Consider the following 15,401-nt stretch of genomic DNA (forward strand, 5'->3'; position numbering starts at 1 on the left):
GGGCACATCAGGATGAAAACATTGGACCAGAGCCCAAGGCACCTGGGGAGCTACATCAGCACCTTGGGGAGGTACCCTGAACTTTCAGAGGTGTTTCTGTGTCACTTCTAGAGGCAGCACAGAAGCTCCAGAAATGTTAATCAAAGAGCCACATCAACCAAGGGAGTTGTGCTCCTCAAGGGTTCCCTCAGAGCACCATTCCCTAAACCAACCCCGTATCGGCCTCCAAGCCCTGTAAACTCCACCACAGGTCATCATCCTGCAACAAATCTGCCCAGAAAATATGAATTCAGACAGCAAAAGCTGTGTCCAAATGTGCTGATTTTGCACACTGTTTGTGGGTTAGATCAGAACTGTGAAATACTCTTGACTGTTATCAGCCAATAGTTTTTTGGTTTTTTTTTTTTTTTGCTTGTTTGTTTTTTTCCTGGAGGATGTAGGTACCCCACTCAACTCCAGATCCAGCCCTCCCTGAAACAATCCTTCCAGGTCTGATCTAGTCTGGGTAATCCCAAGTGAAATAATCAGCCTCTTTTCAGGATTTGAGAAGGGAAAAGCATAAGAGAAAGAAGAAATGCCAGAGAAACAAGAGCACAAAAAGGACATCAGATTAGACAAGAAAACAGAGAGAGCCAGAGAGCTGAGGGTGTCCCAGACATTGGAAGAAACACGCAGGAAAAAGGTGACAAGGCTGGGGAAGATCCTTGGGAAGGCAGAATGGCATCTCGTTTTCCTCACTGCTTGCTTTGGTTTTCCAGTCAGGCAGGAAATACTCAAAACCAGGAAGGCAGCACTCCCTGGCAAGCCAGGTACAACCTGGAGACAAGGCTTCTTTTACTCTCCTCAGCCCTTTGAGAGCTGCCTCCTCCCAAACACAGCATCCAGGGATGTGCATGGAGGGAAAGGCTCCTCCTAACTCACACCCCTTCATACTTTGCAGGGATTTTACTGACACTTTTTCACATGTGAAGACCAGCACAGAGCTGCAGGGCTACATCTTATCCCAGAGGAAGGCTCCTGTCTGGAGTGAGGGATGCAGGGCAAGCCTGCAATAACCTTTCCTTGGGAAATGTGTGTAGCAGAAGCAGCTGGTGGAGGGTCTCAGCTGGTGATCCACAGGACTGTTGCTCTGCAGGGGCAGCCAGGCCAGTGTTACAGGCAAAATCAGGGAAGCAGAGAAGAGCTGGGTAGTCCAAGGAGTTAAAGAAGGTAAAACCAAACAAATGAGAGCAGTAGGAAAGAACTGGTGAGTGGGAAAAGAAAATTCACAGGAGACAAGTTTCTCTCTTTCTCATCCCTGAACAGCCATGTCAAACACACAACTCCTGCTCCAGGGCTCTCAGCTTTGAGCACGTCTGGACTCTGAGATACAGAACAAAAGCCACAGCAGTGGTTTCACTTACGCTTGCATAGTTGTAGTAGCAGTGTGAAAACTGAAGAGGTTCTCTTTTGGGAACCAGGTTCGTATGGGGACATCATCTGCAAGAGAGACAGAGCAAAGCCTGAGCACCCAGCAGGCACAGACATCCTTCAGACAGCCACATCTCCTTCCCAGGCTCTTCCTCTCAGGACCTTCCTTCAGCATCCTGCCCTGACTGAACAGGAGTTCAAGTCTCATCCTCCTCATACAAATGCACACTGCCACTCGAGTGTTCTGTAAATTCATGCTAAGCCTGTCTATCAGGCTAAGTGAAGAATAAAACCTCTATCTTAAACATTGGAGATTAGAATAATCCAGGAATTACAGAAGTGACATTTGAACTAGAAAAAAAAAAAAAAACCAACCAGGGAAAAGAAACATTTTAAAGCAATTTCTTGTCTCTACCTTTTCCTTTATACCATTGATTTAAACTGTCATTCCTCCAGTTCTTTCTGATATAGCCCAGTAGAAGATGAAAAGCATTTACTTTCCACTCAGAACAGTAAGCCTGAAATATCCTCTCTTTTTTTCTGCCATTGACGTTTCAATAAAGCCCTCTCATACCTGCTCCTGGTGACTTGGCCTTCAGGAGTTCCCCTGGTTTGGAAGTCAAACCACCTGCAGGTAACTGAGCTGATTTAGTCACCTCTTTTTCTAAACTGCCCTGCCCAAACCAATTGTGGGTTTTTTTCCTAATTCCAGGGTATTAGAACACTGCATCACCTTCACTGAATGACCACTAAGACAAAAAGCAAAACAAGTCACCAACTATGTGTGTGGGGACCAGAACTCTCAGGCAGGAGTCAGGCAGGAAGAGAATCAGAGGAGTATTGAAATCCACTGCCACTGCCAGGTCTCAGTGGACTGGATTCCTGGGGTTGGGGGTCATTTTTCATCTTCTTCACACCCAATTTGTGGCTCCCTTGCCTAATGCCTTGCCCCATGCTGCTGATTGTGTCTTGCCTCAATCATTTAAGCCTTTATATCTAATAATATTTAATATTCTGGCATTGTCAAAGTATTTGTTAATTCACTTTTGCTGGCCAAAGCCCAGTCAAACTCCACATGTCCACTTGCAGGCATAATTACTACAGACCTGGTATCTTACCAAATGTTTTGTACAGATCATCATATCCTACAGATTATTCCCTGAAAGTACAGAAAGTGGCTGAAATTACAGATGCAAAAAATGCTAACTGCAGCTGGGGAGCCTTCCTTTGAAGTGCAGCTTCCAAGAAATCGATAGAAAGCTGTACCAGACACTCCTCCTCAGCTCACAGTTTATGTCAAGACATGTTTAAAGGCACTCCAAGGAAATATATATGTTAAATGAAACTGCATTTCAGTATGCTAAAGACTTCTGATGCAGTCCCAAAGTCTGCTCTCCTCCAAAACACAGAGACAGAAGCAAAGCAGAACAACTCAAGACTGTAAATGAATTACTTGTTTGAAGCCTCCAACCCACACAAGAGGCAAAGAAGAAGTCGTACAAATTCCTTTTTAGCCAACAGCTCTGCACAGGCTTCTCAGGGACTACTCATCTCAAAGGACTAACAATCTCTTAATGTGTTTTACAGCTTTTAAGCCACAGGCTTTGGTTCAAAGCAGACCACAACAGCTAATATCTTGAGGAGGCTTTGCTGCACCATTGCTGGGAGTTTTCTCTTTTTTCCTCATAGACTGGAGTTAACTTAAGAAAAATGTCCCTGCCCTCCACACAGCACTCAATGCAGAATAAAGTGTTTTCTTCAGAGGGCAGGACATCGGCAGAGGAGCTCACAGGTGGGGACTGGGCAGCTCCAGAGCTCTCTCACCAAATTAAAATTCAGATTATGGGTATGGCTGTTGCTGCCCCGAGCAGGCAGAGCAGCTTGTTCTCCCTTCTTGTCACCATCAGCTGTGAGGAAACACTGGAGGAGCCAGGGGCTCCAGCCACTTCCCACTGCACCCAAATCCCAGCACCTCTGTCCATGAGTGGATGTGTCTGTATCAGATGCTGGGAGCAGCCCAGGAGATGACAGCTTGTGCTTCCCTGGAATGGTGTCAGGTATCAGAAACTCAGCATCAAAATCCATATTCAGTGATGCCATTGGGGCCTGGCTGCCTCAAGTGTTGGTTTGCAGCAGCAACTTGTCATGTAAATGCAAACAGAAGCAGCACTGTCAGGTGAACCCCTGTGGAAATCAGCCTCTGCTCTTCCACTCCTCTCTGCTCCCTTCTCCCTGCTAGCCAGGCAGGAAGGACATGCCAGGGAATTCTGGCAACCTGTGGCACTTGTGTTGTTCAGTTCTGGGGTTATCTCTGAGTGGCAGCACTTGGATAGAGAGTGCAAGGGAACCAAGCTGAGGGAACTCTCCCTCCCTGGCACCAGCTCTGGGATAGAATTTGGGCTTGGGGACACAGCCCTTCCTGTGCAGCCACACATGTCAGGACCCAGAGGTTTGAGATGAGCACCCAGGGGAGCTGCTGAAACATGGAATGCCCATGGGAGCATCCACAGGTCCTCCACTGCCACTTTGTTCCCATTGAAGTAACTACTCTGACACATCTTCAGAAAGACAAATCTCCACTCCACATTGATGACTGGCTCCAATGAAAACGGCTGCCTGGTTGGAAACAGATCCTGAATTCCAAGGCCCAGGAACAGCATCTCCCTGCAGGAATTGCCAGCACGTGGTTTCCAGCAAACACAGCTCCAGCTATGAGGAGTCAACCCCCCCCATTAATGATTTGGAGCTCTCCCTTGCTTCTGTATCAAGTAACTTCCTTCAGTCCCACAGTGCAAAGTGCAATTTTGATTTGTCCAGATGTGCTGGTTTGGGCTGGGATAAAGTTAATTTTCTTCGCAGGAGCTGGTATTGGGCAAATGCAGTGTCTGATGGGAAGCCCAAAAAGTCCCGGGGAACAGAGGAACATCACTTAAAAATCACGCACAGGATTTCAGGGGGCTGCAGTTTCTCTACACATTTCATAATCAGCTATAATTTCATTAGGCCATATATTCTACAATGCAGCCACATACTATCAGGTACCTAGACATGAATATATGGTCCTGGAGCCAAACTTTTGGTGATTTTACCTGTAGTAAACATCACTGTAGTCTTTACCAGAAAACTATGAACCCAGCAATGCTGAACAGTTTGATCTCCACAGTTCTTCTACATGGCTTCTTTTCAAGGAGAAAACCCTGACCTTTCCTGGCCAGACTCTCTGCTCTAAATGCCTTGATGTGTGTTCACAATAAAAAATCAGACAAATCAGGCCAGAATCTTTGCCAACAACAGACAGGCAAAGATGGACTGCACATCACATTCAAAGTACACAGACTGTGACATATATTTGATTAACGGTTCCATTTTTAAAGACAATTTTTGGGGGGGGGTTTTGGGTGTGGTTTTTTTTTGTTTGTTTGTTTAATGTAATGGAATAATTACAAGCACTATTCCCTGAGAACATTGAGCAGGGAAGCAAGGAGGGGAAAAAGTCCAACACTGTGTTATTTGCTTGTATTTGTGGGAAGCCCATGAGGTGGCACTACATGAGTGGCTTCCAGCCCTGCAAACAAGAATTCTGGGATCAAAACAAAGTACAGAACACCTTAACCTGAGGCTCCCACAGAGCAGTTCATAATGATTTCCCCTGCCCAGCAAGAGGCAGAGAGAGGATCCTGCTCTGAACTGCCTCTGAGATGAGCATGGATGCAGGGCTTTGACAGTCCTTCCTCTTTTCCTCCACAGAAAAGCAGCTCACTGAGCTGCATGAAGGAGTCACGAAAACCACGCAGATTAGCTGCTGATGACCAGGAGCTAGGAAAAGCTGGCCTCCAACTGAGCTCAGCTTATTGCAAACTCCCCCTTTGACAATCCCTCTCCAAGAAGGCTGGCCCACAGTACCAGAAGGGCCCAGGATCAAAACCCCTGTGCTGGGATGGGATGGGCGTCACCTTTCATGACTCACTTACCAGACACTCGATCGACGCTGTACATCCTCTCCAGCCTTTTCCTGTGCCATCCAGCCTCACCAGGCGGGTGCTGCTCCAGCTCAATGGACTGCTGGGAAGGGGCAGCCAGCCTGGTGCAGTTGGGGCACTCCTTGGAGCCCTGGCGGCCGCCCGGCCAGGCCTTGCAGTGCCGGACGCCGTGCGAGCCGCCGGCGCCATGCGCGTGGTGGCCGTGGTGACACTCCTCGTGGGCGGTCCCCTTCATCACCACCAGCTCCATGCTGTCGTTCTCGTGCTCCGACAGCATCGGCCTCTCGCCGGAGATGGTGTAGACCCGCGGCTTCGGGCCCTCGCTCGGCATCTTCTCCGCCTGCTCCTCGGTGAAGCTCCTCTCGAATTTGCCGTCCGAGATGACCGAGAGCCGGCGCTTGTTCTGTGCCACCTGCTGCATCTCAGGGGAGTCCTCCTGCCCGATGTAGGAGTCTGCTAGCAGGTGATCTGAAACAAAAGGCACATGTTCCTTAAAGCAAAGCCCCACAGACATCGGCAAATTCAAGAGGCTCTTTGCTACTGCTGTGTAGGGGAGACAGATACAGGAGGTGCCTGCAGGAACTGTTTCAGATGAATGTGTGCCCATTGTCCCCTTCTAAACCTCCAGAGCAGGCACTGAAATGAAAGGTATTTCTCACAGAGAGGCCCAATATTTTAAGTATGTGTGGCCACCCAACAACTCTAGAAGCACATACAGGTCTCATTTCACAGCCTGAAAATGCTGCCATGCAAGACAGACCCGGTTCAGCTGCAGCCCTGTTCAGCCACATGAGGGCTACAGAGCTGGTCACAGTCTGCAGGACAAGGAGCAGCACCGCCTTCTCCAAGTGCCAAACTCTGACTTAATGTTTGGCGCATTAAGTTCTTTCAGAGCATTGGCAAAGGGGCAAAACAACAAGGTTTGGGTTTGGTTTTTTTTTCCTCCTGGTTTTCTGCCAGGTGGTTTGACACGAAAGAAATGCAGCAAGACTTCGGCTGACAGCTGCAGCACAGCACCCCGCTCCCGGCACGCCCCGGTCTCACAGATGGCCACGGCTCGGCCCGTGGGAGCTGTCCTGTAAGAAAACACAGCCGCTCCCTTTGCAGGGTAGGAAGATCCAAAGGAGAGAGGCCCATGAGTGCAACTATCTTTGGAGCCCACACACTGGATGAAGTGCCAGGAAATCTCAGCATTTCCATGGCAATTCCATGCATGAACCCAACAGTAGCTCCCACCCACCTGCTAATCCTTTTTCAAGTGGCTGTTAATTACCTCTTACACTTCCCTTTTCACATGGGGAAGCAGCTCAGGGACTGGCAAAAAGGCTCAGAAGGGAATGCACTATTTATATGACTTCTACCCCAAAAATGAAATCATTAGTGTCCAGCACAGACAGAAGCACTTAAAACAGAGGCAGAAAGCAAAGCCAGGCCTTTATTTCAGTAGATATTTCAGGAACATAATTTCTTTAGCTGTTAAGTCATGACCTGGAAGAACTTGGCCACAATCTGAAGGCTTGGCTACCTTGCAACTGGCCATGAAGTGAAGGAGGAAGAGGAGAACAACCTCTGGACAAGAGTGGTGGCGGTAGGTGTGCAACGTGGACCTTTCACACTGTTGCCACATTCTGCTGCCTTTGAAGTGCTCCTGTGCCCCTCTGGGAAGAGGCCTCCCAAGCTGAGTCTGTACATGGTCAGCTTTTGAACCTGAAATCCATCCTGGAACACGCTCACATTGCCCAGGACCTCTTCCCCTGCTCTGTTTGCAATCAGAACTGAGCCAGTACCAGTTCATGGTGTCACCCTTGTCTCATTTTTCTGCTTGAGATACACCTTCCTCCAGCACCACTAGGAAATAAACTAGTCTCTGGCCACTCTGCTCAAGAAGTGACTATCAGGGCTGTTCAGGCTGACACAAGTCAGGTTTCCTTTCATGTGTCTCCTCTCCATCTCTGGATCCTGGAGCTAGCCAGGAGGAGTCCTGAAGAAAGAGCTGTGCCTTTTGAACCTGCAGCTGATGATCTCTCCAGGTTTCGCCTGAAGTCAAAAATCCAGGTCCAGGTGTAGTGAGGGGTAGTGCCCTCAGATACTGCCCAGGTAATGTGAAAGGCTGGCAGGGCTCTACTTTGCCCCATGGTCAGTGTGGACATCTGCTCCAGGAGGAGCCTGATGTACAACAAGGGCCATTCCAGTGGAAGATGATGCTCCACAGGCTGTCACCCCAAAGCCTGTACCCATCTGCAGGGTACAGGGTCACAGAACAGTGCAGAGTGGTCACAGGCCCCAGAGTCTCTCAAACCACATGTCACCCCCCCAAGACGCAGCAGGTCCCCTGCATCTGCTCTCCAGCAGCTCAGATCCTCCCCAGCTCCAGGATTAACTGTGCTCAAGAGTGGGCAAGTCTTGGGAAAACACCACCAAACGACTCCTTGAGATCTGCCAAGATCTGTGCTTGCTAATAGTGCCAAACAAGCCATTTTTAAAATTAAAAACAAAGGCCAGCTCTAAGTACTCATCTCAACTTGTCAAATTTACTAATCTGTGTGGGCACAGTGACGTTACAGATTTCTTAAGACACCACAAAATCGTGGCTGACAGCTGCCCCTGCTCCTCCTGAAACTGATACTTGTATGGAAGATGCACAGCCTCCTCAAAGGCAACACACAGGAGTGTCACCTTCACTCACACACTGACAGCTCTGGAATTCAGAGATCCAGGAATTCCTGAGCCCTAGGATCTGTGACTAAATGGAAAAATGAAGTCCCCAAAGCATAATATGCCTGAAAATGCTGATGATCATAAGAGCAAAGAGACCAATACTAGTCTCTGTTTTATAAGCACTGAGGTCTGTTCAGCTCCACAAAATTTCATTTCATAAAATGTCAGCACAGACATTTCAGGAGGCATGACTGGTTTCAAGTAAGAGTCAATTTTTCACTGAAATCTTGGCAGGATTGACCAGATGTATTTGACATAAACTAACTACCTGATCTAGCATGCAAAATGTGAGGATAATCCTTTCTTCCGACCTTACTTGTCCCCTCCTCAAGTTGTTTTCACTTGTACTTATGTAGGAGTTTTCATGATCTACACTACAAAGGGCTGCCAGCACACCAATACGCTTTTTTTTTTTTTTGTAAAACAATTGGATAATTCTTCATCTTCATTCAATTTGGCACCTTCAGTAATTATACAATGGAGAAGCAACTTCATATGCAAAGGGAATACAAAGCTTTATTCAAGAGTAGTCCTTAATAAAGAATTTATCTACAGAAAAAAATAGTGTGGAAGGGGAAGAGATACAAACATCCATCATAATGAATTATTGGCCAGCAGAACAGAATCCACACAATTCCAGGAGCCTGTGCACTCACAAACATGAGGTCACACACACCAGCAGCCCCCAAGATGTGACCAGTGACCCTGTGCTTGCAGTGAACAGGATTCAGATGCCAAAGCACTGCACCTGTTGCCACAATGGCATTTGAGGCTAACAGCTTGCTTCTGCTAGGAAAGAAGTCAAGCTGGTCCAGAAATCAGTGTTGGATTAGGGCTGAGCCACAGGGATATTAGGTGAGGAGAACCAAGGGACACTAATGGGAACTCAGCAATGACTGGAGCTGCCTTGTGCAGTCAGTTGCAGCAGGCTGCTGTTAACACCCTCTCCTCGAGCTGCTGCTCCCTTCTTTTTTCATTTGCACATCGCTCTTGCCACCTCTCCCACTGCCAGCTGCTCATCCACCTGCCACGGCAGCCCCGGGCAGCGTGACTGGGCAGCCTGGCACAGCTCCCTCCTCTCCAGCCACGCCAACCCAGCTGCCCTGGGAACCACTCTGCTCCCCCACCCGCCTCCAGCAGCAGCACCTGTGTCTCACACAGCTGCAGAGCTACTTAGGACCAGGTAAATCAGGGTCCTCAGGTTCTTTTCACCTTGATTCCTGCTCTGCATGGATTTATTGTGCATGAGGGACCGAGCAGCAAGACTAAGGGAAGAAGACCAGCGTGTTTTGTCTGTGGATCATGTGTCCATTGGTACCAGAAACATCCAGGGGGTATTTCCATCATATTTCCCTGCCTACCTGGGCTAAGTCTAGCAGGGCTTGACCTCCAGTCCTGAGGGCTGAACCATTTCTCACCCCCTTGTTATGTACTTGCACGTACATCTTTTTGTCTTTTTGGCTTCACTTGCTCCTGTCTGACATTTCTTTCTTCACCTTCCACACAGCACTGTCCAACACAGGGCACATGCATGACCAAAGACTGACAGCAGTGATAATCTGTGCTGGGCAACTTGCAGTGTCTTGGGAAAAAAGGAACCCACATTCTCATCAGTACATGTAGTTCCTGATAATTAGGCATTAATTAGTATTAGATACTTAAAATACATCCTTTCTCATTCAGTAACTCTAGCTTGAGCACTCACTCTGACTTAGGGAACTGAGAAAGGACTTGCACATTTTCCTTTCACTGCCACCACATTTCTCCAGAGCAGGGAACATGCTGGGATCAGGCCCAGCTGACTGATGCCCATCCACAACTGTGGAGTCAAACTCCTATCTGCTTCAGACTGCCTTGTGACCTCGTGGGATGAGAAGTTTATAAATCAAGACAGAATATAGCCACAAGGCACAGACAGAAGCTCAAAATTTATTCCTGTATTTAGCAGCTAAACTGATGATTAAAGCACCTCAGATTTAAAGCCTCCGCTTCAGCATCAGAGGCAAATTGGCAAAGGGGAATCCAGATAAAACCTATTAATAGAACATTTGTCATCTAAAAAAAAAAAAACCTAAAAAAAAAAATCAGAGACAGTTCTTTCTTCCCTGTCCCTCCTCAGCTGGAACTCTCTGAACCTGATGTTTATCACAATTAAGTTCCAACTTTAAATCAAAGAACTGCAGTAGTCACTGAAGATGAATGGAAAGTTTTGGGGTGTACATGGCCTTGCTCACAGAAGTAGGAACAAAGTTAATGATGTTTTTACCTTGCACTAGGAGGAATCCAGACAATTCCCTCAGTGAGGGGAGCAGACAGGTGCTCTGGCCAGAGCCAAGGGCACTGCAAAACCCATAACAACCATTCAAATGGCACAGCTGAGAAGTTTCTCTTGTGATCTCAATTCCAAGACCTCTCACGTGCCTGTCACTGCCCCTCAGGTGTGCTGGCAGGCCCTGCTCCCCTCTGCTCCCTCTCAGGAGATGTAATGCAGAGCTTCTCCCCATGCCAGCTCTGTTCTCCCAACAGTGTGAGCCCTGGCATAGGACAGGCAGCCACCTCACTGGGCTCAGGGCTAAAATGTGATCAAGAAATAGTCATGGGAAATAATCGGAATTTTGTTTAAGTTATTGAAGCATGAGGCAGGGAGATCAAAATAGGAGATACAACATTTAAAAAAAAGGTCACGGTGGCATTTCAGCCATGCAGTAGCTTCACAGCCAAGTGAGTAGACAGAATCACAGAACAGCTGGGTTTGGAAAGGATGTCTGGAGATCATCCAGTCCAAGCCCCTGCCAAGGAAGGCCATCTGAAGCAGGTGACAGGAACATGTCCAGGTGGGTTTGGAATGTCTCCAGAGAGGGAGACTCCACACCCTCCCCAGACACCAAATCCAGAGCTCTTTTTACCTTCCTCATGCTGAGGGGGATCTTGTTGTGTTTTAGTTTATGGCCATTGCTCCCTGTCCTGTCACTAGAACCACTGAACAGAGCCTGGCACCATCCTCTGACACCCCTTGGAGATCTGGATGTGCACTAATCACATCCCCTCTGAGACTTCTCTGCTCCACACTAACCACACCCAGCTCCTGCAGTCTCTCCTCAGATGGGAGATGCTCCAGACCCCTCATCACTTTTGTAGCCTCTGCTTGAACCTCTCCAGCAGCTCCTTGTCTTTCTAGAGCTGTGCACAAGGACCTGCACAGTGTTCACTATGGGTTACCTGAGGCCTGACCAAGCCAGCCCCAGCAGGACTTTACTGGGCACCCCAACCCCACTGCTCCTGAGAACATCACACACTTCCTTGCAAAGCCACAAGGAACAGGCAAAGGCTGCTGCTGGAAGGGAGCTGCTCTGAGAAACCAGAAGGTCACTTAACTATGACAAAATGGTTCCAATTAGTCCTCTCTGCTCAAATGGGCTTCGAAAACAAACAAACTCAAGGTAGAATTGACCTGGCGTCTCACAGGTGAGTAACCTTTTAGTCTGGCCTGTAACATTAATGTGAATAGATGAAATTGCTACTGTGAGACACGACCCAAAGGAGCAAGTGGCAGCTCCATCACCGGCCTCAGTATCTCCATGGTAACACTGTGACCTACGTCTTTGTTCCCTTTATAAACCAACAGCATATTCCACAGCAAGTTGCAGGATACACCCACGTCATCCTTGCACTGGTTGATGCTGGAAACAGCCTGAAGCCCTCAGAGATGAGATTTCACATGCCTGCTCTGTCCTGAGCCCAGGACACCTAGAACTCCCTCCAGAGCATGGAGGGAGTCTTCCCAAAAAAGCCACCTCTACCTCATCAGCACAGGGATGCACTGAGAGCAGGGCCAGCTGCACTGCTGGGTCTGTCCTGGAGACAGAACAAACATCCTCAGAGAAAAAGGCCAAGCTGGTGCTTACTCTGAACCAGACTGGGCTGGCAGCTCCACAGTATAAACCCAGCAAACTGAAATGTCCCTTCAGAGCACTGCACAGCTGCAGCTTTACTTGCTGGTGGCACAGAAAGCTCAGCTCACAGGTTACTCAGCCTGAAGCACCTATGAAGCCTCACCTGGGGTTTCTCTAACTCCATGCCAGTTTCTGGCAGCATCAGGAAACTACTCTGTGCCTGGCTGCTCCCTCCACACACACTCACATCCAAAGCCCAGGCTCCAAACACAAGTGACTGATCCAGTGGTGGCTCCACACTCAGCACAGGCACAAACATGGTTTTGCTCCTGCCACTCCTCCCCACTGCCACTTGGCTTGGGGAAGCTCACAAGGGCCCTCTTCTCCTTACACATTCACACTGATGACTGAAACATCATGGAAAAAACAAAGGAAAGACACAAAGATTACTTTTTTTGAGCTTAAGCTTTTCCAGTTTCAGGTAACTGCCTCCTTTGGTTTGTCCTGATGCAAACCAGGAGCCATGCTGGTTTAGCAGGAGCCATGGGGAATTTGGCTCAAGGCCTGCTAGGCAGCTCCTGCCCAAGGCCCATCACCTCTGCAGCACCAAGGACACCTCATATTTGATCTCTCCCTCTTTCGTGCTTCCAGAGCCTTTCCCACACAGCTTGTCCAGAGCAGCCTGTCACAGCAGGCAGCCCAGTGCTGCATCCTACAGCCCCCCACTCCAGCAGCCCTCCCAATAACCCCACTGAGCAAAACAGATTAAAAAAGTAACAGGAAAAAGCCCCCACAGCTTCCCTCCTGATCCTTGTGTCTGAATCCCAGCTCATCAGGATGGATCCCTGCTTCCCCAGACAGCAGGAAATTTCTCAAAGGCTCTGCTTGCTGTCCTTTTCAATGTCACTGCCCCATGCCCTGGTACCTTTTCCTCTCACAGTTCCAGAACATGGAGATAAAAATCTAACGTATTACCTCAGTGTGGGGCCTCTGACACCTAAGCTGGAGAATGCCCAAAATTCCATGAGCTCTGTGGACTGAGTGATTACTTCTTATAGGCTTTATTCTCTGCAGCCTTTTCACACTTCCCTTTCACAACACAGTAATCCCTTTCTGCATCTTTCTTCTAAAGTCCATCCCAAGGGACACCCACTTCTACATTAAAAGGTGCCAGAAAGCTACAAAAGTCAGCAAAGATTCTGACCACAGCCTTGGAGGCAGAATGAATGCTGAATGTGGCAAAGTGCTCTTTGTGGGAACCTTCCCAGATCTTCAGCCTGCATGAATAAGCCAGCAATTAATAGAGGCAGGAAGAGAGCAGGAGATGCATCACCACCCTGGCACCAGCTCCCTCAACACATCCATATCCTGTCAGCAGAATCCAACCCTCCCTTTCTTTCTAATTCCTCAAAATATTTTAAAGACCAGGGGAAAAAAAATCTGAGTGATCTCAAAGAGACAACCCCTCCATCCTCTGCATTCATACCCCACCACCAGGCAACTGCTCTGTTCTGAAAAGGAAACAAAGGGAAGAAAACTCTGTATTGTCATCATCTTTGACATAACTCTGAGAAAGAGGAGAGGTAAATGCACCTCTGCAGTCACCTGGAAAAAAAAACCTTTTCCAGAATAAGACACTGGGGAGTTGCATAGGAATAGTAACACATTTCTGACCGATGAAGTTTTTGGGCCTCACATCAGGAAGAATCAGAAGTTGTAACCAACAAACGCCCCCCTCACCTTTCTTCCCTTCATGTACACCCTGCTACACCTGCAAGCCTCTCTACCTCATACAGCTGTGCAACTCCACACACCCTGCCCCAGCAAAGCAAGCAGAGCATGAACACACTGCACTTTTACTGAAAACAGAAGGTAGACACAGCCTTGCACATAACTCAGCCCTTGGATGAGGCAGCTGGCCTGTCCTGCTGATCTACAATCCCTCTGCAGCTCTTCATTACCACTCCCCAATTTCTCCAAGACATTGTGCCACACACAAATACATAAGCTCTCCAGAGGAGCCACCACAAATAAAAGTTATGACTGAAGAAGCAGCTCTTTGATCAGCTGTGGGATGTGAAGTTATGAGGGTTGCAAAGGCCATTACATCTTTTCCTTTCCTTGGGGTCAAGGGACTAGAAAAATTTTAAAAAGGCAAACTAAAATGGATAGTCCTCAGAGAACAAAGTGCAGCAGAAGTGGAGCAAGCTGGGCCAGTGTCTGCACACTTGGCGTCTCCCTCCACATCTCCATGGATCTCCTGGGGCTTCTGGGGGTGTCATCCCAGAGCCTTCATCCCAGCTCAGTCTGGCAGTGCAGGGAGCACCTGGGTGCACAACTGGGGTGATGACAGCAAAAACAGGCCTGTCCCACCAGGTCCAACACTCAAGGTGAAAGCTCAGAGCTGACCGATGTGTACAGGCAATGAGGAGTCGATTCTTTGGAGCACTGAGCTTTCAAGACCTAAGGCACCAACACATACAAGTGGGCATTCAACCAGAGGATGCAGGTGGGCTTTGCACAGCTCCTCCCTGCTCAGACTGCCTCTGCCTGCTCTCTCTGAGGAGCTGGAGCCCATTCAGGTCCCTCTGGATGTGTGCTATGCCTTCAACTTCTGCAGCAGAGCCCTTCCCCTGCTTCCCTGGAGGCACTGGGTGACAGCTCCAGCACCCTGCCCAGCCAAAGGTGAAACCTCCAGAACTTGCACAAGTGATCCTGAGATGGAATTTCTGCAGGAAGGAAAGACGTGACTTCCCTGTGATTGGGCTGCTGGGATGAACTAAAAGAAGCCAATTTTTCTACTCGCTGCATTTTTTATTGGATAGCAACCTTCCTACTGGGGTTATTTATAAAGAAGTGTTACAGACTGTGTTAAGTTATACATCGCAGAATTTAAAAAGATGACTTAAAAATGACAATTCTTTTCTTTTCCTCCCCTCTTCCTCAGAATTCAGAGTAATTTCTAGGGAATTTTATTTCTTTCCAAGTGAATACTTAAGGATCCCGTAAGTATTGTGGTATTTCCAAGTGTGTCTCTCACTGCTTGATTCCTGCCTGTGGCAACTAAACTCTCCTGGATCCAAAAACCATCTGAAGGCTGAAACACCAAGGGACAATGGGTGAAAAGGCTTCCCCAGAGAGCTTGTGGATGTCACAAGCACAGAGAGGGCTGAAATGCTGCTCTGGGGAGCCTGGCTGTGGCACATGATCCAGGAGTCACAGCAGCTCCCTTTCCATGCTCTCCTTACCTACAGACAGAGCAACCAGGAGCACCACAATGATGACTTAAACAGCAGCTTTTTAAGTGCACATCAGAGAGGCTCCCACTCCCAGGACTGCCCAGGCCTCAGGCACCTGAACAGATCTGCAATTTCCTCTTGTCTCCATCAGAGATTCTCTG

The 15,401-nt window shown here is 48.3% G+C and overlaps 1 protein-coding gene across 4 annotated transcripts in view; it reads right to left on the reverse strand.

The window, feature by feature from the left end:
* NSMF (NMDA receptor synaptonuclear signaling and neuronal migration factor) overlaps positions 1 to 15,401 on the reverse strand; it is a 44,313-nt gene that overhangs the window by 18,946 nt on the left and 9,966 nt on the right. For all 4 annotated transcript variants that reach the window (XM_066332520.1, XM_066332518.1, XM_066332521.1 and 1 more), the window contains exons 3-4: positions 5,382 to 5,858; positions 1,404 to 1,479 (exon numbers count right to left, since the gene is read on the reverse strand). In XM_066332520.1, coding sequence (XP_066188617.1) covers positions 1,404 to 1,479; positions 5,382 to 5,858 — 553 coding nt within the window. The remainder of the gene's footprint in view (positions 1 to 1,403; positions 1,480 to 5,381; positions 5,859 to 15,401) is intronic.

The sequence above is a fragment of the Sylvia atricapilla genome, chromosome 19 (assembly GCF_009819655.1).
Source record: "Sylvia atricapilla isolate bSylAtr1 chromosome 19, bSylAtr1.pri, whole genome shotgun sequence".
Lineage (NCBI taxonomy): Eukaryota > Metazoa > Chordata > Aves > Passeriformes > Sylviidae > Sylvia > Sylvia atricapilla.